Source organism: Anser cygnoides, chromosome 14 (assembly GCF_040182565.1).
Source record: "Anser cygnoides isolate HZ-2024a breed goose chromosome 14, Taihu_goose_T2T_genome, whole genome shotgun sequence".
NCBI lineage: Eukaryota > Metazoa > Chordata > Aves > Anseriformes > Anatidae > Anser > Anser cygnoides.
The window spans coordinates 3,180,762-3,199,659 of record NC_089886.1 but is presented as its reverse complement, the minus strand read 5'-3'; the positions used below and the strand labels follow the sequence as shown (position 1 = coordinate 3,199,659).

General features: G+C 56.9%; 1 protein-coding gene across 3 annotated transcripts in view; it reads right to left on the bottom strand.

Annotated features, from left to right (window-relative positions):
* Positions 1-842: 842 nt before the first annotated feature.
* JADE2 (jade family PHD finger 2) overlaps positions 843-18,898 on the bottom strand; it is a 68,458-nt gene continuing 50,402 nt past the window's right edge. For 2 of the 3 annotated variants that reach the window (XM_067005584.1, XM_013175850.3), the window contains exons 9-12: positions 15,832-16,293; positions 11,310-11,427; positions 7,250-7,378; positions 843-5,292 (exon numbers count right to left, since the gene is read on the bottom strand). In XM_067005584.1, the coding sequence (XP_066861685.1) occupies positions 4,442-5,292; positions 7,250-7,378; positions 11,310-11,427; positions 15,832-16,293 (1,560 nt within the window). In that variant the 3' untranslated portion in view covers positions 843-4,441. The remainder of the gene's footprint in view (positions 5,293-7,249; positions 7,379-11,309; positions 11,428-15,831; positions 16,294-18,898) is intronic. The other variant, XM_048057086.2, reaches the window with a different exon arrangement.

The window sequence follows — 18,898 nt, the reverse complement described above, 5'->3', positions numbered from 1 at the left end:
GGCAACCTCCCTTGGCATCTGGCAGGTCCACAGCATCCCCCAGCACCACCGCTCCAGCTCCAAACCCTCCTGGTGATGAAGGGGACATGGACACTGGTCCCCGGGGAGAGAAACGGAGCTGAGTTGTCCCGATACGGTTCCAGCAATCCGCCACTCAGCGCCTGCAGCACCCGTGCCGAGGCCCTGAGGATGCTGCGCCACCGCCGGCACCGTCGGACGGCTCTCAGAGCGGGGCCGTTGCGCACAGCCGAGCAGCGGGCTGGCCCTCGCCTCGCTTTATGAAATCGAGCTCTTTAATATCTCCTTGTGCAGAGTAGGAGAAAACTTATTAAAGAAGAAGGATCCGGAATGGGAGCGGGGAGCAGGGTTCACGCTGGTGCCTCGGGCGTGCGTCGCGGGCGCCGCGGCCGGCCGGCAGCTGGAGCTGGTAACTGGGAGCCTGGGGCAGTGCGAGCAAAGCAATCAAACCCTGCCTTTGCAATAAAGCGATCTTTCGCAATAAACCCATCTCTCGCCTTTTCATTTAGGAGCGAAACGCAAGGACTTGGTAGTTGAAAGGCAGATTTCTTTTCCTCCTCCCCACACCCACCAGAAGACCCACCGTAGATTTAACGTTTCAGCACCTTCCCCACGCGCCGTGATAGCTTCGATTAACCGTTTCGGCAATAAACTGACCACAGGGCATCCGTTAAGCTGGCCTCCTTTTCCTCAGCAGCCTGGGTGCTCCGTTTCACGGACAATAACGGGCAGGACAGCAGCGGCAGCACGGAGCCAGCACTCTCAGCCCCCGCTGGATTTGCCCCGCTTGGTCGCGCCCGCTACAGACCACGCCGAGACGCACGCACACATAAAACACTGCTTTATTGACTGCATTTGCCAACACATTGAGGAATGCAAAGGTTTTTTGTTTTGTTTTTGTCCTTTTTTTGTTTTGTTTTGTGTTTTTTTTTTCTCTTTCATAAGCAATGGGCCATGGTCCCAATGTGTATTAAAGCATACACTGTATCTAAACAGGATGAAAATAATGGCAGACAGAGCTAGTCCAAGGCAACACAAATAGCATGCATAATACAGTCTCACACAGAACAAGTTTGATAACATTATATTGCTTTAAGGATTAACTAACATGGAAAATGTACAAAAAGGAGAAATAGGTTTTTGCATTAATGAAAAATACATTTTTTCTCTACAAAGGAATTTCTAATACAAGAAAATAAATATTGCAACATAAGCCAAAAATAATTTAAAATTGCTCTTTTCAATATATTTTCAATATTTCTCTTTTATATTAACAAATGGCACATCACGTTCTTTGAAACAAAGAAAACAGAAGGGTTTCTCCTCCTGCGACATTCATATCGTTTCCTGTAACTGATGTGGAGTGGGTCTGGTCTGTGTGGAATGGAGCAAACCGCGGGCGTCTCCCTAAGGAACAACCAACGCTCGCCTGCCCGCGCTGGGGGCGCTCCCTGGGGCAGCAGGCGGCGAAAACCGTGGAAGAGGCGCAAAAACCGAAGGGCCGTGGGGAAAGTCGGTGCGCGAGACGGGGACCGTCCTCGGCACAGCCCCCGGGGCGCTGGGTTCGGGTCGGTGACACTCTCTGCGGTGGGGCACGTGGCGCCGATGCTTTTAGCATCGCCCTCGGAGCTGCCTCTCCAAGGGGACGGGTGCTCTTACAGTGCAAATGTCGATTCCTGCAGTTTATACATCTTAAAAGACAACATTTCTCTTAACAAAATAAACCATTATATTTTTTTCTATTCATTTCAAAATACATTTACAGTATCATCAAAAATATCATCCTTGTGCATCGTCTCCACCGAACGCCCAGCCCTGCGGCCACCCCCCTGTCCCCCAGCCCCTCACCACGGCCCCTCTCCTGCCCCGGGTTTCTCCTGCCGAGCTCGCCCCGCTCAGCTTTTCCCCCCCGACCCGCTGGCAGACCACGCCGCCTGCCCTTTTGGGAGCATTTCGCGCAAACCGCTTTGTTTTGGGGCACTGGGGCGGGCGCGGAGCCCCGGCGGTGCCAGCTTGGTTGTTCTTTAGGGTCTCGCCCTTTTTGCTTTCCTGTACTGAGAAGACAAGTAGTGCGGAAGCCGATGGGTGAAGCTGTGTACAGTGAAAGTTGTGGATTGCTTTTTTTTTTTTAACCATAACTGAGTGAAGCACACGGAAGCAAGATTCATTAAAAGGCAGCATATTGATTATTGTTATGACTCTTATACTAGGATACTGTAGCTAAAGCTAGCAAGCCTGATAAGATAAACTAAGTCCTATTTACTGTATTTAACATTATCTGAACATACTGAGCCGTAATTAATGAGCAGATTTTCACTTCCAACCTCAATGGATTACGCTAATTTATAACAAAGGTGGTTCCTGTTCCGCTGATTTATTATTTTTTATTTTTTTTCCTGCTAATAACTCGTGTGACGCTGTTCCCACGAGGAAGATGCTCTCCCAGGCACGTCCAGTCTCAGTTCCTCGAGTGCTGGGGTTACCCAGGGCTGGGTGCGGGCGCTCGGCACCCGCTGCGGTCCCCCCGCCCGGGATTAGCTAGGCTGTACTTGGTTTACTTTGCTGCAATTTTACCGATAATAAGGACTTTTGAAGGCTGATAAAAGATGATCTACTCTAAAACACCAGGACAGTCGATTAGAGGAGTCTCAGAGTTTCAAAAGCAAGCTCACAGTGAAATGAGCAAAAAGCACTGGAAATCAAAACGGCAGGATGCGGTCTCAGGAGCAGCAGCATCCCTTCGAGCAAGCTTGGAACCTAATGCCGCAGCAGTGTGTTATGAGTGTGTCTTCAGTCCTTTGTTGCTAAATAACTTCCAATTTTCCATAGTGACAAGTTTCCGGTTTCTGGCTGTGCTGCTTGACTGTCAAAGTATTCTTTGGCATCCACAAAATTATTTGACTGATCTGTTTGACAATTGTAAGGTTTCCTGTTTAAAGTGATGGGTTTAACCAGTTGCAGAAGTGTCCCAGGTTTGTGGTTTGTTTTTTTTTTTATTTTTTTTAAACATTTTTTATTTTTAAAAAACAACAACAACAAAAGTTTCAGTGAATTCCTTTTTTTTTGTTCCCTGAGCTCACACTGGGGTCACTCCAATAAAACACGTAGCACGACTTAACTGTGACCTTTGAAGCCAAAACCGAAGTAATGGTGCAATTAAGTGCAAACATGGAAATTCGCCTGACTTATAGGTAACATGGGCTTTTAAACAACATTTAAGGCTTATTGGGGACATTTTTATGCATTAAATTATTGTAATATTTATAATGTCAGCTTCTGTGAATCACCCTCCCACAAGGAGTCAACAGCTTGTAACCAGGATTTAAGGAATTTAAAAAAAAAAAAGGGATGGGGAGGAATAAATTCACCATTTCCATTGTAGCGTTTCGTAGGAAAACCAAACGGTCAAGGCAAACACTCTCGCTCCCTCTCGCTGATGGTACATTTAGCCTCGGGGCCGAACGCTTTGCTGTGCGCAGGGGGGCTCGGGTGTGCAGCCCCAGCAGGGTGGGACCACGTCAGCCCTCGGAGATCAGCGCCGGCAGAAAAACTTCACCCGACCTCGCGGGGCTGCGGCACTCCCAGCTCCCCCTGGTATTTTTAAAGGATTTTATTATTATTTTTTTCTCCTCCGTCCTTCCCCACACCTCCGTTTCGGCTTGCTAAGCGCTAATCAATTAATTAACCTGAGTGAATCACTTCAGTTTTTCCAATGACCTCAGCGTGGCCGAGCAAGCCCCGGGATTTACGGCTGCTCCCGAGGGGCCGGAGGCGCGGGGCTGGGGAGAGGCGGGCACCTCCTGCCAGCCCCCTCCAGGGACAAATCCTGCTCCGCGGCCCCCTGGACGGCTTCAGAGCAGAGGGGAAAAAACAATGACCGAGGTTTCTCTAAAAACAGAAACGTAACGTCGCTCTCGCCCACCCCGAGCGCTTTCCTCCAACAAGCTTTTTGTGCTTTTGTCATTATTTATTTTAGCATCACTTGCTTTACTCCCTCGTCGTTGCGCGCGCGCAGGGGTATTTCCTTCCCCGCTCAGCTCCGCGCGCGCAGGCGGCCGCTCTCGGACCCTGCCCTCGCCCCCTGATCCGGCCCAAGGGGAGATCTCTCTGCCCCTCTGGAATAATGCCCGATGCGCGCTCACCCCTGCAGAGACCGGGGCCGCCGCAGCCCCCAGTGCCGCCGGACCCCTGCCCGCGCGCTGGCGTCCCCCGGGAGCGGGGCGCGCCGGGAAGGGACAACTACTGTCACGGCAATCTACGTTGGTGAAGCTGAAGCTGTATCTCAGGCATAAAGAGAAGAGAAAGACAACGGTGCCGAATTTCCAACTATATATACATATTAAAAATCCCCCTTTCGCTGCGATACCAGGCAGAAATCGGACATGGCAGTTGTGACTGGGTCGAGCCGGGCGGCCGGGCGGCGTTAGGACGCCAGGATGCTCATCCGCACGATCTCCTCGCCACCCGCCTCCAGCTGGCCCCGCTGCGCCCTGCCGCCCCGCGGCTCCCCGTCCGAGTCGCTCATCTCGGCGTCGGAGAAGTAGCCGTCCGTCTCGGCCTCGAAACGGCGCAGGGGGGGCCCGCCGGCACCGTCGGGCTTGGGGGGCTGCGACCGCCGAGTCCCTCGGCTCTCCTTTGGTAATTTGAACCGCACGACGGTTTTCGGGCTACCTACGGGGTCAGGCACTTGAGCCGCGGGGCTGGGCTCGGGCTGAGCGCAATTCGCCGCCGCCTCCTCCTTGCTGACGCAGCCTCTCGCGCCCGACGGGACCTGCGGGTCATTCGTTTTGGGGACAGACCCCTTCTTCGCCGCCTTTTTTGTCTCGCCCGATCCTCTGCGGTCCGTGGGCAGCTTCGCCGCCCCTTTCTCTGACTTGCCAGGTCTCGAGTCGTGGGCGAAGGGCTTGGCGGCGTCATCCGACAGGTCGCTGGCGTGGTTAGTCCACCTCTCCGAGCCCTCTTGCTGGCTCCTGAAGACAGCATTCAGGCTGCTCTTGGGCAGCTTTTTCTTAGTGTTCGTTCTCGTTTTGCTTTTCACCTTCTTTGCAGCCTCGCTCTGCTTGAAGGGGGACCTCAGGGAGTGGTCCATCATGAAGCTGAGCAAGGTCTCCTCGTCCTGCAGGAGCTCCTCGGAGAGGCCGGGGGTGCTGTCCTCGTGGTGGGCGTTGTTCAGGGACCACTCGCTCATGGCCATGTTCTCGGCAGTGATCTGCACCGACTGCGCCAGCCAGCTGTTGAAGAAGGTCCCGTCGATGGGGAAGGAAGTTGACAGGCCTGGGAAAACAAAAGTGGAGAACTGGCTGAGAAACCTCAAAGAGCCGCTCTTCCCTTGGACCGTGCAACCGGAGACGTACAGACCTCAGCCAAACTCCCTGGCACTGGAGAAACTCAAAACGCCAAGCGTGAAGTGCCATGTGGGGAACCAGGAGGGGGGTTGCTCCAGCACTAACGGTGAATTTGAGACTCACTGGGGTCACACCACACACAACCACATACCCTGGGGTCACACCGCATACCCTGTGATGCTCGCTGCTGCGCTCCGCGGATCTGAGCAGAGAATCTTTCTGCAGAGAACCCCTGCCCAGAGCACCCCAGCGCGGTGGGACCGCACGCTGACGTGCAGAAGCAGCAGGACAGACAGACACCAGTCAGTGTCCCCTCCTGAGAAGCCAGCAGAGGGTCCTGCACAGGGACAGGTCCCATCAGACACCCATCCTGCTGCCCAACCACCTGCAGCGCACTGCGCCAACCCAGCTCTCCCACGGGCTCCTAGGAGTTCAGTGCATCCTAGCCCAGCAAGGCTCGTGCCTAGATGCGGGTCCCAAATAACTCAGGGAAGAGCCAAGGGCCAGCAGAGGCACGCCAACAGCCCCAAAAAAGTGCTGTCTGCACCACGGGTGCCCCCTGGCACGGTGGGACTGGAGGTCCGGCAGCCGGGCACCAGCTGAGGCTGTGTGCGAAGGCGGTGCGGGGGGAAGGCAGCTCTGAGATCCCTCTCCAAACACCTGAAAGGTGTGAGAGCTGAAGAGGCGGAGCAAGGATGACAGGCTGCCATGGAGAAAGCTGAAAAACGTCCTAGCCATTTTGTCTGAGAGCAACAACGAGCATTGTGGGCTGCAATGTGCCAAATAAGCAGACCGAGGAGCAGTGCCAAAGGCACGGACCCGCGTGAGCACGACCGGTTTGGTCCCCGTGACAGGGACCCAGCACGAGAGCTGGCTTTAAGGAGGGAGGAAGAACGCGACCGGATTTTGGTGCAAGATGAGCACCGGCCCAGCAGCAGCACAGGACCGAGCAGCAGCACGGTGACCGACGGCAGGCGTTTGCCGTTCGGTGGCAGCTTTGCATCGCCTCCCCTTCCAGCACCCATGCAGTACGCGGCCTGGTGCCATCACTCCGCACGGGTGAGCGAGCCCCGCGGGCTAACCGCCTGTGTGAAGCTGCTGGAAGCCCAGCCTGAGTGCAGGGCAGCGACACCCAGGAGTAGGGATGAGCTCAGGGCACTGGCAAGGGCAACCCAAGCTCGTCTTCCCCCTTCAGCGCAGCCCCAGGAGATGCTTCAAGCTCTTTGTAAAACCCGGGACATGACAAGACCCCAGCGAGCCTTGCAAGACCTCGCTCCTCTCCTCCACTGCCTGGTTTAACAGGCTGATGGAAGGGCAGTTCCTCTCAGAGACCCCAGAGCCCCCGTGATTTGACAGAATTCGTCCCCCAGAATTTCCCCCCTCCTCTGCTGGTGAGGTTGCAGCTGAAGGGGAAGAGCCGGAGGCAGCAGAAGCACGCGCTGGAACACGCAGGAGCGGAGCAGGGCAGCAGGGCCAGGCCACATCTCCTCACCCCTCAAAGAAACGTACGAACTCCTCACCACGCAGCCACCTTCTGGGCTGACCCAGACACGTCCAGCGGGACTGACCGTGCTGGAGGTGCACACAAGCATCACGCACGGCCCCGCGCCCGATTCACCGTCAGCGCTGGGAAGGCGGCACCGAGACGCGCGGGATTCGCCCTGCTCCGAAGTGGGTAAGTCTGATTTTATCACCAGCAAGCGCAACCACGGCCTTTCTTGCACGTTCTCCCAATCCGGGTGCACCCCCGAGGCTGTTTTACACCCCTGCCCCTTCGGGTGTGTCTTACAGCCCTGCCGCAGGCCGGGGCAGGGGCAGGGGCTGCTGCGCGCCGCGCTCCTCAACGCCGCTCAAGGGCAGCCCAGCGCCCATAAAATCAGACTTACCCAGTTGTCCCAACACAGTTTCGTTGACTGATTTCCTTTTCTCTTTCTTCTCAGGACTATTTTTTCTACCATCTCTTCCTTTCCTTCTTGGGTCACTTTTCTTACCCTTTGTCTTCTTCCCAGTTTGTTCTGGCATTTTTTAGAAAAAAAGGAAAACGCCGTGTGAGATGAGGCACCAGGGACCCTGCGGCGAGCAAGCTCCCCGCGGCACACCCCTGCAGGGATGAAGGCTGGGCTGTGTTTTGGCCAAATGCAGGGTAAAAATCTTTACAGGTTAAGAAAATGTGAATCCTGCAGCCTATTAAAAAAAAAAAAAAAAAGAGGCTTGGGCTGTGGATGTGCGCTTGGCACGGCCAGGGGAGCAGGGCCACTGGAGGCAGAGGACTCGCTGGAAACCACACACGCACCGAGACTCCCTCCTGGACCAAATAACCCCAAACCCTGCTCAGAAACCTTCCAGGAGACGAGGAATAACCCCAAACCCTGCTCAGAGATCCTCCAGGAGGCCAGGGGCCCTCCAAACCTGTCTGAGTGTCACGGGGAGCACCTGTGTGCGCTCCAGCCTGCTGCGGGAGGGATCGAGCCGCAAGGAGCTGGGTGGCAGCAATGGCACCGGCAGCATTTTAAAGCAGACCTTGCTGTGATTTTACCTTTCACACTCGTACCATACAATAACCAAAGATATAAAATTTGAGCGGTGTATTGAACATAACTAAACGGAGTAGGAAAGATGAGCACCGCTGCCCACGGAAAGCCAGGAATGTAACTCCCAGCTATGCAGACGTTCAGCTGAAGATCAATATTTCCGAAATGGCTTTGAATTTCTACCGGATTTATTCCTCCTGGGTAAACAGGACAAATACATACCCTATAAAAGTACAACCTGTATTGCCAAGCGAAATACTCCGAAGGTTTTTACTTACTCTGTTAGGCCATTCTCCCACACCAGTCCAGCTATTAATTTCTGGAGAGGAAAGGACGTTGCCCTCAAAGCAGAATTTGGGCAGCTGGTGGGACTGGCGCTGAGACACGCAGGCTTTCACAGCTCGGCCAACAGCTTGAGCCTGCACAAGCTGTGCAACTACCGAGCAATGACTTTACGAATTTGATGCTGTTCCTGATGGAAAAAAGAACATGCGGGGCGAGCAGGGGAGGGCACCTGCACTGCACCTGCCTGCGCTGGATGCTCGGAGATGTGCAGCCCAGGAGCCCCGCAGGAGCAAAGGGCTCACCAGCAGAAGGAAAAGCAAAAGCAAAACTGGTATTTGCTACTTTCCTGCCAAGTAACAGGAGAAACGCAGGCAAATTTTTCACTTCGCTTGCAAAATAAAAATGTAACTTTGTTTAGACAGCACAACGGATCTAAAGAGAAGCACGACCATTACTTTTTGAGGAGGAACCTGTCAAAACAGCAGCCATGTTTCAAAGCCAGTGTTTACTTTCCACTTCATGCAAGAAAAACACGGGAGAGGGAGGTGGGTTCATTTTACATGAGCAGCTCTCACTGATTTGATTAAAAATCTCCTGCTGAAATCCTCATTTATCAGTGGGGAAAAATAAACCCCTCAAGTTTGGAGCTTTATGTGGGAGCCGTTCCAGAAAAAGCTGTGCCAAAACCACCTCTAGAGTAACCCCAGCAGATTTTGGTCAGTCACTACCACTAACAGGAGCTGAAAACTGGCCTCATCCAGGCAAAATAACGCAGACTTCCCCCTTTCTCCAAGAAATTACAGGTGTGCATGGCAAGCCGGTGAGGAGCAGTGCACAGATTGCTGCAGGGACCATTCCCCACTGAATTCAAACCACTGAGCGCTTCGTGACGATGCAGAGCAGGGCAGGGCGGTATCCAGAGGTTTGGTCCTGCGGGCTGCTCAGTACCTTTAGCTCTGAGTATCCCCCCCTGGGATAAGGTTTAGGAAACGTGGGGATGCTGAGAGCGCCCTGTGGGATGAGGGTCTGCACAGCTGCGCGCTGCCCTGTGGAGGAGTCTGCTGGAGCCCAGGAGGGAGGGCGCAGGCCGAGGGGTGGGATGAGCCACCCCACAGCGGGGATTGGCAGGGCCAAGAGAAAATAATCACTGAAACGCTCTTTTATCCATGGGAAGAGCAACGGGGAGGCCAGCCCCGTGCTCGCTCCTGGCTTAGGGCAGCACTGGGGGATAAGCGCTCGGCTCGTGCGCAGGGGAAGGCACGGACTGGTGCCGTGCTCTCACCTGAAAGCTACAACACTGCTAGCAGGGCCAGCATTCCCTCCCCACATCTGGGGTTGCGATGAATGGCCTGGTGCTAGCTCCAGGCAAGGGGACTGGGGACACCAGGCACCGACGCAGAGAGGAGTGCGGCTGCCTGGCGTCTGCTGCCATCCTGGGGCCCCAGTGCTCAAACCCCCGGGGGCCAAGGGACCAAGCTCCTGCACTTCCCGCACCAGGGATGCTTCAGTGGCTGCCCTGGAGGCCCAGGCTTAACCAAAAAGCCCGTCCTGGGACAGACCGGCAGCTCAGCTCAGCCGGTTCAGAGCGTAAAGCTAATGGGCTAACACGAACCTTTTGGGGTTACGAGAAAGTAACGTTCGCATCGAAACGCAATTACAAAGCCTGCACACCAACCTGCCGCACGAACCACAGCTCTACCTCTGACAACTCACCTCCAGGCAGGACAAACTCCGCGTTAGCAGGAGCCCTGCCTTCCCCCAGCTCATGCCCAGCGCTGCCAGCAGCCGTCACCCCGGTGCCACCCCCAGCTCCGGCCCGGGGGGACCTGCTGGGTCCCACGGCATCCCAGAGCTTCGCCAGGCAGCGAGCCCCCACCCTGCCAGGAGCCCTCCTGGAAAGCCACCGGGTGCCTCCTTCTGAGAGCCACCAACACAAACCGGGGTGCAGCCCCAAATAAATAAAGCAGCCCTTTAGGTGAAAGCTGAGCCAGAGCCACAGGGCCTGGTGGCAGGGGCAAATGGCACCCGCCATCAGGATCTAAGTTTGTGGCTGTCTTTAATCCACCCGTGGAAGAGGCTTTCAGGACACACAATGCGGGGTCTCCAGTTAGTGACAAAAGCCAGGAACGCAATTTTCCTTATTCCCAGGCCGTGCCCGTGATGTAGATTCAGTGTGGGAGCTGGTGGGTGTGCAGGGACCCAGCGGCCCCGGGGGATTTTGGCTCCTCGCAGCGTGCCTCAGGCCCCCATGCCGCCCAGCTCCGGCCACGGAGAGGGATCTGCACAGGATCCAAGCCCCACACGTCTCAACACGCACACGTCTCGGCCTCCAGGACTTTAGTCAAAGGAAACTTTTGTAAAGGAAAGCTCAGCCCAGACAGTTCCTGAAGAAACCCCAAACATGTGATGGCTTCAAATGCAACTCCAAAGCCACAAACACAACAAGCGTCGGCAGAGTCTGCCAAAGCGCCAGATGCTGCTTCTGGAAAAACTGTTCTGCAGCCACGGTGCTTGGGTCCTGCGCTGCCACTGAAAAAAGGAGGAGGGATGAGGAGCTGTGGGCTTGGGCACTGCTCGTTAAAGCGAAAAAAAAAAAAAAAAGGGACAGAAGGAAAGCAACTTTATTTCAGTTCCTTAAAAAAAGGTGCCAGAGGCTCTGCATGAAGTTTGTGTGACGCACCCCGCTGACCAGTGCGTGGAGCAGGGAGAAAGAACTACAGGCCACCAGGGTTAAAGGAGGTAAAAGCCATCCCGTCAGCAGCTTAACTTCAAAAAGGAGGAGGCAGAACAAAGCTCTCCTCGGCAGCACCCCCACGACATCCCCCGGGCTGCTGTGTCAGCATCAGCACCTAGCCACACGATTCCTCCGAGTGCTGCCCGCGGAGAGGGGGATCGGGAGGGGTGCGTGAAAGCACGGACCTCCGGCACTCCGCTCACCCAGGGCACGGCTTTATTGTGTGCTTCTGAGCAGAACTGTCCACGTTTCAGGAGCTGACACACGAACCGTGCTGCTGCAGCCCAGCAGGGCAGGGGCGGCTCTGGGTTCCTTTGGGTGGGGGACTGAGGTTTGGGTGTCGGAGGAGGGCTCTCACAGCATCGGTGAGAACAAGCTCTTGCAAGCGGTACTGACCTGGGTAAAGATCTTTCTCAATAAGCTTCATCTGGAGATGGAAGATCTGCTCCTGGAGTTTACAAATGGTGTGTTTCATTTTCTCCCGTCTCGTCACCATGTAACAGAGATTTCTAACCTACAGAAACACAAGAAACAGCGTTCATTTAGGCAGGGCTCGAAGGAGGTCCCCTGAAGCTGTGCGGCTGCTTCTGCTCCCGGGGTTTCCATCCTCTCATCTCGGCCTCGCCCGGGCCGCACCACCAACTCCTACCGGGGCTCCTCGGTTACGGCAGGGCTTTGGGAGGGGGCAGAAAGCAAAGCAGCTGTGGCAGCACATCTCTCTGCAGAGCCCCGCACATCCTGCCAGTGTTTTGGGGCGAGGAGGAGGTCTGGGGGCACCACCCCTCAAGCTGGAGCAGCCTCCCTGGGGAACACGACCTGCACCCATCTCTGGGGTGGCATTACAAGCCCCGCGTGCATGGGGTGCTCAGCACCGTCACTGCGCCGAGCAGGACGCCTGCCCCTCTGCTGCACGGCGCCCAGCCTGTCGCACGTCGGGGCTGTCACTCTCTCCTACCTTCTTCTGACCGCAAACAACGAGCAAGTTAATCGTTAACCTCTCCTTCACAGGCCTGAACTCACCAGCAGGATCTGCACGTCAGCATCTGTGCTTTCAGGGGCACCAACTCAGCCCAGATATCGGCACGGAGGCTGGCAAACAGGGCCGTGTGTGCGGCACTCTGCTCCGAGCAGCCGCGACTGGCTCCCAGCGTCTGCGGCAGCGCATCCTTCGAGCCGGGCTTTGCTAAAGGTCAGCGCACGAAGGGAGCAGAGCCAGGAGAAGCCCAGGTCCCTCACCCAGGAATCGTACGTGGGTACGGCAACGGCACGGACGCACAGACGGCTGTAATCCCCCGTTAATTGTTCACAGGCCTAACGAAGGCCTAAGATCCTCTGCGGGACTCTGAAAATCTCAGAGGCGGGGGTGCCGCGGAGGAGCGCTGTAACACAGAGCTTTTAGAGGAACCAGTTGGTTTTGGCCTCGAGATAAAGATGCTGCTGGAAGCTCTGGTGAGCATTTACTTGGCTTCCTGGCCCCATGGAAGAGGGAAGCACCAGGTACGCCGGGGTGCCCGTCCCCAGCACTGGCTCCTCCACAGGCCGGGGCGCAGGCTGCCTTCCCGCAGGCCCGCTGGGGCGAGCTGCGGGCTGCAGCATCCCAGCACCCGGGGACGACTCAGGAGCACTCACACACACGCAGTGAGAGAAAAGCTCTTTTGTCGTTTTGTTTTGTTTGTTTTTTTCCCCAACCCCCTAGCTGTAAATACCGAGAAGCGAGCTACATGCTGTATATTTTACTACGTTCTCTTCTTCTTTTTTTTTTTTTTTGTTCTGGATGGAAGAAAACATCCAACTAAAATTTCTTTATGAGGAAAACAACTGCCTCTGGCAACCGGTATATCAAAGCGTTTGGCGGTATCTCTTCTCTGTGATTTTATATTCCTGGAAGAAAACATCGCTTGTGCTCTGCTTAGAGACTGCTGGTATTTACACACACTTAGACAGCTAAACACCGCCCCGCGCTGCTTCCCCAAGCCAAGCTGAGATGCTGGTAGGAAAGCCTGGAAACCATATAGCTTTTTGGTACAGCTAATTTAAACAACCAGCTACTGGAAAAAGCTTTAAAAAAATACAGAGGAATCAAAGAGGGCCAAAGAGATAAGTCAGAGGGACTACGTTAGGATTCCCAGGGGACCGGGAGTTCCTACAGACTTCATTTGCTGACTTTGGGGGTAAGGGGTGGATAAGGGATGGCAGAGGGCAATGCAATCGCCCCGCCTGCCTCCGAGCTACCTGTCCTGCTGATTCTGCTTACCCAGCTCTCGGATGGAGACACCATCATCAGCCCTGACAGCGCAACTGTTTCTGCCACATTCGTTGCTGAAAACACGAAACCAGCACCGTGATGCCCCAGCCCACGGCTGCGGGGATGCTGTCGGAGGGCTGCCCACGCAGGACGCTGCTCTCCGAGCCCTGCTTGGTGCCAAGCCACCCACGTAGGCAAGGCAGGGCAGCTGGGATGGGCTGCAAGGCGGAGACCTGGGGTGTGTGAGTGGGAATGGGACAGAAAGGGGTCCCCCTTCGCAGCACCGGGCTTCCACCTGGCCAGCCTGTATGGATCCCCCCCTTGGAAGAAGAGCAAGCGAACAGATCTTCCAGGGAGGTGCTGGGCAGAGGCTGAACGCTGATGGGGAATAACCCTGCGAAGCCTGAAGGCAGCTCTGGAAAATGAGAGACGTGGTAAAGCTTGTGGTTCTGGCACGGCCAGGGGCCGTACCCCGACGCACCACGGCTCGGTGCAGGCAGGGCGCTCTCGGGACGCTGCGGAGGCATGAGCATATCTGCAGAGCTAACCTCAGCCCTCGGCTCATTTTCAGATGTTGCCTGGAGAGATGCTGGGGGCTGCCATCAGCCAAAATCCACCCTGGACAGGTGAGAGCCATACGGGACAGCTCAGCACAGCAGTCTGTACGGGGATGCACACAAATACCCCAAGCGCCCAGTTTTCTCGGGCCCTGTTTGAGGGGCTCTGTATCTTCAGAAGCTCCCAGCCTGGAGGAGCGGGGGGACTTTGGGGGCACACTGAACATGTGGGAGGAGCAGCAGTGTCTGTGCCAGCCCTGGCCCCGTTTGGGCTCTGAACAAACACCGCTGGCTCCCACTGCAGCCAGGACCGACCTGAGCACGGGGACGCTGCACTGGTCCCAGTCCTGGTGGGAGCAGCCAGCCCAACACAGAGACCAAACACGATGCCGTGAAGGCAGGAGCAAGGAGGAACAGATGGGCAGAGCGATGGCAGTGATGTATTCAGGGATGAAGGTCGATACTGCTGCAGGAGAGAGATTGATGGCTTGAAATCCGACTGCTTTTAAACAGAAGGCTCTCGGGTGAGGTAAAAATGGGCAGAGAAAAAGGAGATGAGATGGCGTCAGGATGGGATGAGCCAGAGCTGAGCTGGGGTGTGCTGTGAGCATCCCCCAAAGCTTACCAGTGGGTTCAATTGTGTCACACACCCTCTGCAGCTTGGAGGGGGCTCAGGATAAGCAGGGGGAGCATCGCTGCCCCCTTCACTTCCCAGAGAGCAGCAAGTACCCTGCAGACCCTTGTCCCTGCAGCACCCTGAGCCCCCCAGCAGCACCCTTGTCCCTGCAGCACCCAGTCCTGCCCTGCAGCATCCTGTCCCTTGGCAGGGCAGCACCACCTCCCTGCAAAGCAGCGATTTCCCTGCTTTCCTCCTCCCCTGCCCGCTCCCAACAACCTCCTGAGCCCCTTCAGTAGCTTCCGCTCCCCCTTTTGTCAGGTGGGGGCCACGGATTCACCCCGCCGGCAGTAGCAGGAGAAGGGGGAACCAGGCAGGGCTTGGGTTTTAAGCAGAGGAGGAAAGGGAACTCGGCCCCGGTGCCCCAGCCCTGGCAGCCCTGCCCTGCCTGCCCCCCGTGCCCTCCACCCTCTCCCTGTGCCCCTGTCCCCCCCCGACAGAAGCAGCACCACGCGCCCCCATCCCCTCCCGGGCTCCTTCCTGCTGTCTCACTGCTCGCTGCGCTTCTTCCCCTCGCCGCTTCTCGCCTCCTTCTCGCCCCTCCTCTCCTCCAGGCCGCCTCTGCCCCGTCCCCGCTCCCTCCCCGTGCGCAGCCATGTCGGCCAGACCTCCCTCCGGCAGCGAGGGGACGCGATGCCGCCAGCGGCGCTCAGCCCCGCGGCTCCGGCACCCGGCCGCTGCTGCTGCTGCTGCTGCTGCTGCTGCTTGGCTGGCGCCTGCTGCCCCTGCAAGCGCTGCTGCTCCCTCCCCTGCGGCAGGATGCTGCATCCCCAGCACTGCTCGGCCGCCGCCGGCGTCTCCCCACGGAGCTGACCCACTTTTGGCCACGCAGGGCAGGGTATGCCCGGTCCTGCTGGCCCCGCTGTTTGCTCCTACCGCGCTCCTGCCTTTGTAAAGGTGTGATGCGTTCCCGTGCCTCGCTGCTGGGAAGCATCTGAGGGTGGTTTTGTGCTCTGAGGGCAGGGACTCCTTTCCGAGGCTACAAAGAGCACGGTGAGCCACTGCTCAGCACAGCAGCAGCATCCGCCCCATCCTCCCAGCCCCCCCAGTTGATGCTCCTCTCCCTGCACAGGCACTGGGCGAGCTCAGACCCCCCAGACAATCGCTCCCTTTGAACTCACAGCTGACTGCCACAGGCCTATTTCACCGATGGCAGCGTTTCAGCGGCGATGGCCCGTGCGTGCCGAGCACGGCAGCGGACTGGCAGCTCTGTGATTGTGCCGTTTCATCCCGTTTCAAAAGGCTAGCCTGGGGACAAGCAGCGGGGAGAGGAGCGCGTGCTCCTCGCTGCTGAGCAGCGCTCCGGATGAAGGGAAGCAATCGTACGGGCAGACTGGGGCAGCAGGGAACAGGGCTCGGCCTGTCTATAGGCACCAGGGCCCATCAGAGCAGCCCTGACGGAGCCTACAGGCACGCCGTTACGGCAAAAGCTGTACTCACCCTCTCCAGGTCTTGCCTGAGGTGTGTGAAGAGCTTCAAGCGTCGGTAGAGAACGTCCTGTTCCTGCTGAGCCAAGTTGTCCACCTCATCCGTTTTTGGTGTCAGCAGCGGTTTGTTGGAGTTGGCTTTCCTCTTCAGCTTCCAGTACTGATAGACGAAATCCACCAGCGACTCGCTTAGGTCGAGGTTCTCCGCCACCTCCGAAGGCTTCACGAGCTCATAGAAGTCCTCCTCCAGCTGCTGGAGCTTCTGCTTCCGCAGCGTGACCTTCTCCAAGTCCAGCTGGGCCTGGTCGGGCTCTGTCCGTGCCTCCTCGGGCAGTTTGGTGGCACCGGTGCTGTGCTCAAGGCAGAAGGACTTGAACTTCACTTCGTCGTTGTCTGCTAAAATAGTCCGCATGTCGAGGTTGTGGTCGAAGGCGCAGGTGACGTGGAACGCGGTGACGCAGGCGGGCATGGAGCACTGCGGGGAGAGGGACAGGGCTGAGGGCGAGGCGCCGACGGGGTGACAACACCTACCCCAGGTGCCCCAAAACGGGTGTTGCTCGCGGCAGAATGGCGGTACTGCCCAGATCAGGCACACCCGTGAAGCTGCACACCAAAAACCCTCGCAGAAGAAAGCCAGGGCTCACCAGACACCACCGGGCCCCTTCCCACCCTACCTGCGGCACCGTTCTGGGCCCTGTTATCTCTCCCCCACCACCAACAGGAGCTTCCAGCAGCCCCAGACAGCACGTGGGCCAGTGGGATGCTCGAAGCCTGGCAGCCCATTTATCCTGAGCGAGAAATCCCCGCCTGTACTTCACCCGACCCCTTGACCTGCTCCACTCTTTTACCGCACCCGAAGCCAAAACGCCGTTTTTAACGAGCGTACGGATGTCAAGGTGAGCAAGCGAATGTGCTATGTCAGAAGCAGGCGATGCTCCCCGAGCACGGTGCCTTTTTCTCCTGGAAATTACACAGATTCTAATTAGCCCCATTAAAAAGACAAAAAGGAAAAATAAAAGAAGGAGGAAGTTCACCATATAGAGAACAGAAGACACTCTGTACGTTCAAATCTAACTATATGTTCAAAATTAACTTTTAGAATGACTCGACTGTTGTCAAACTTGTATCGGATGACATTTTTGACAATTTCCCTGACTTACCCCCCGCTCAAGTTACCCCCCAGACAGCAGAACCCAGCCCGGTCTCCTACAGACAGAATCCGCCTGCAGGCAGCGCAGTACCGTACCCACCTCAGCACGTCCCCCCCCTCCGTTCATTAACAGTTTTTTAATGGCTCAGTGTCCGCTAATTATTTCAACCATAACCCATACGAAATCAGTCTATTCCAGCTCCTAACGACCAGTTAAACTGCCATAAGGAGACATTTTAAGCGGCCGATTGCCGCGGGCACCGCGTTTCGGCGATTGCTCTGGCGGGGAGGCAGGGCACAGCCCCGGCCAGGCCGACCACGCCGAGGCACGTGAAGCTCCCTGCACGTTGATCACAGACCCTTCAGGACGCCGCCGAGCTTTGCTGGGGCTCCGCTGCGCTTTAGTTCTCCAAAAGAAAAAGAAAAACTGCTGGTGGTAGTTGAGGAAAAGTTTGATTGCTTCTAGTCTCGGTCCCATCAGCCCCGAATCCCCCTGCTGCTGCGCCGTCACCGAGCGTGTGAACTTTTGACACGGCTGCTTTGCGAGATTTTCCCTCAACTTTGTTTACGAAGCCGCTGGTGCTTATGAAAGCAGGAGCCTCGTGCTGCTGCCGGGGCCAAGAAAAGCATTGGCAAGCGGTGTCCGAGTCCTCCGCTTCCACAGCCCGCTCCAAAGCCTCCGAAACCAGCGGGAAGAGCGGGGCCAGCCCCCGAGCGGCACCAGCACAGCCCCGGGTGCTGGGCACCGATCCCCCAGGCAGTAAGAGGCTGCTGCTGGAGCCAGGGATGGGGCTCAGCATCCCCGGGACTGTCCTGCAGGCACCGCCTGCTCCAGCCGTGTCCAGCCACGCGCGCATCCCCACCTGCAGGCACGAAATGCAGGTGGTGCATTAACCCCTCTCTCCACTCGCCCTATTTACGCCCCGTTTGTTCCTAACTCCAGCCTGGAGCTGCTTGTGAAGGCAGCTGAGGGCTTTCAGAGGAGTCCGTGTATCATGTGCTGGCTTTTAAAGTGCACGCTGCTCCTGCCGTCACGGAGGACGATGTACCGCAAGAAGGAGACGCAGCGTCGCTTGGTGGAGTCCCTCGCTCTCGCTGTAATGCCACGCTGAGGTGGGGAGGCCTTTGCCAGCGCCAAGTTCCCCTGATGGAGTTTTCTCGTCTGGTAGCCAGGACGGTACTTTCACCGCGCCGAGCTGTGCAGCACCCGGTGTACTCACTGTGCCTCTTCTGGTCTAACAGCTAGGGGTACTTTAAAGCGTTGGGGAGATCCCTCTGTGCTGCTGCGTGCATGAACACCTCCGCAGGAAGGGGACAGCACCTGGCCGCCGCGGGGAGCCACGCTGGGGGCAGCCACGCGGCGGTGGCGCGAGCCACGGTCCCTGCCCGAGCCACGGCAGCAGCGGAGAGGATCGCAGCACCTGGGGAATAAAGCAAAGCGAACGCCGCCCGTCCTGCATTCCTCCTCCGACAGATGGCAAGCAGCAGTTGGCAGAAACCGTGCCCGAAATGCAAATGGAAAATCCTGAGGCAGCCCGGCTGACAGGGCAACGAAGCGAGGTACCTGGTCAGCGGCAGCCACCCAAGGGCCTTGCAGGAGCTGACGGGAAAAACCTAGGGCCCCATCCAGCCCCGGTGAGCAAAGCACAGACCCGGTGTCTGCGGGGGGCAGGCAGGGCTCTGCCACGCACAACAAAATGGTTCAAAAATGGGTGTACGAACCGCTGCGGGCCCCGAATCTGCTCCACCATCGATGGTGCCGCCTCGTCTCGCAGCACCTTCCACTCGAGGAATTCAAAACGCGCTGCCGATCTGCCAGGCAGGAGCAAATCCATTCCCAAACCCGACCCTGAGACGGTGAAAACTGCAGCAGAGATTGATGTGGGCTGTTAATTAGTCCTAAAGCACTCTTCCTGGGAAGAAGTAGCGG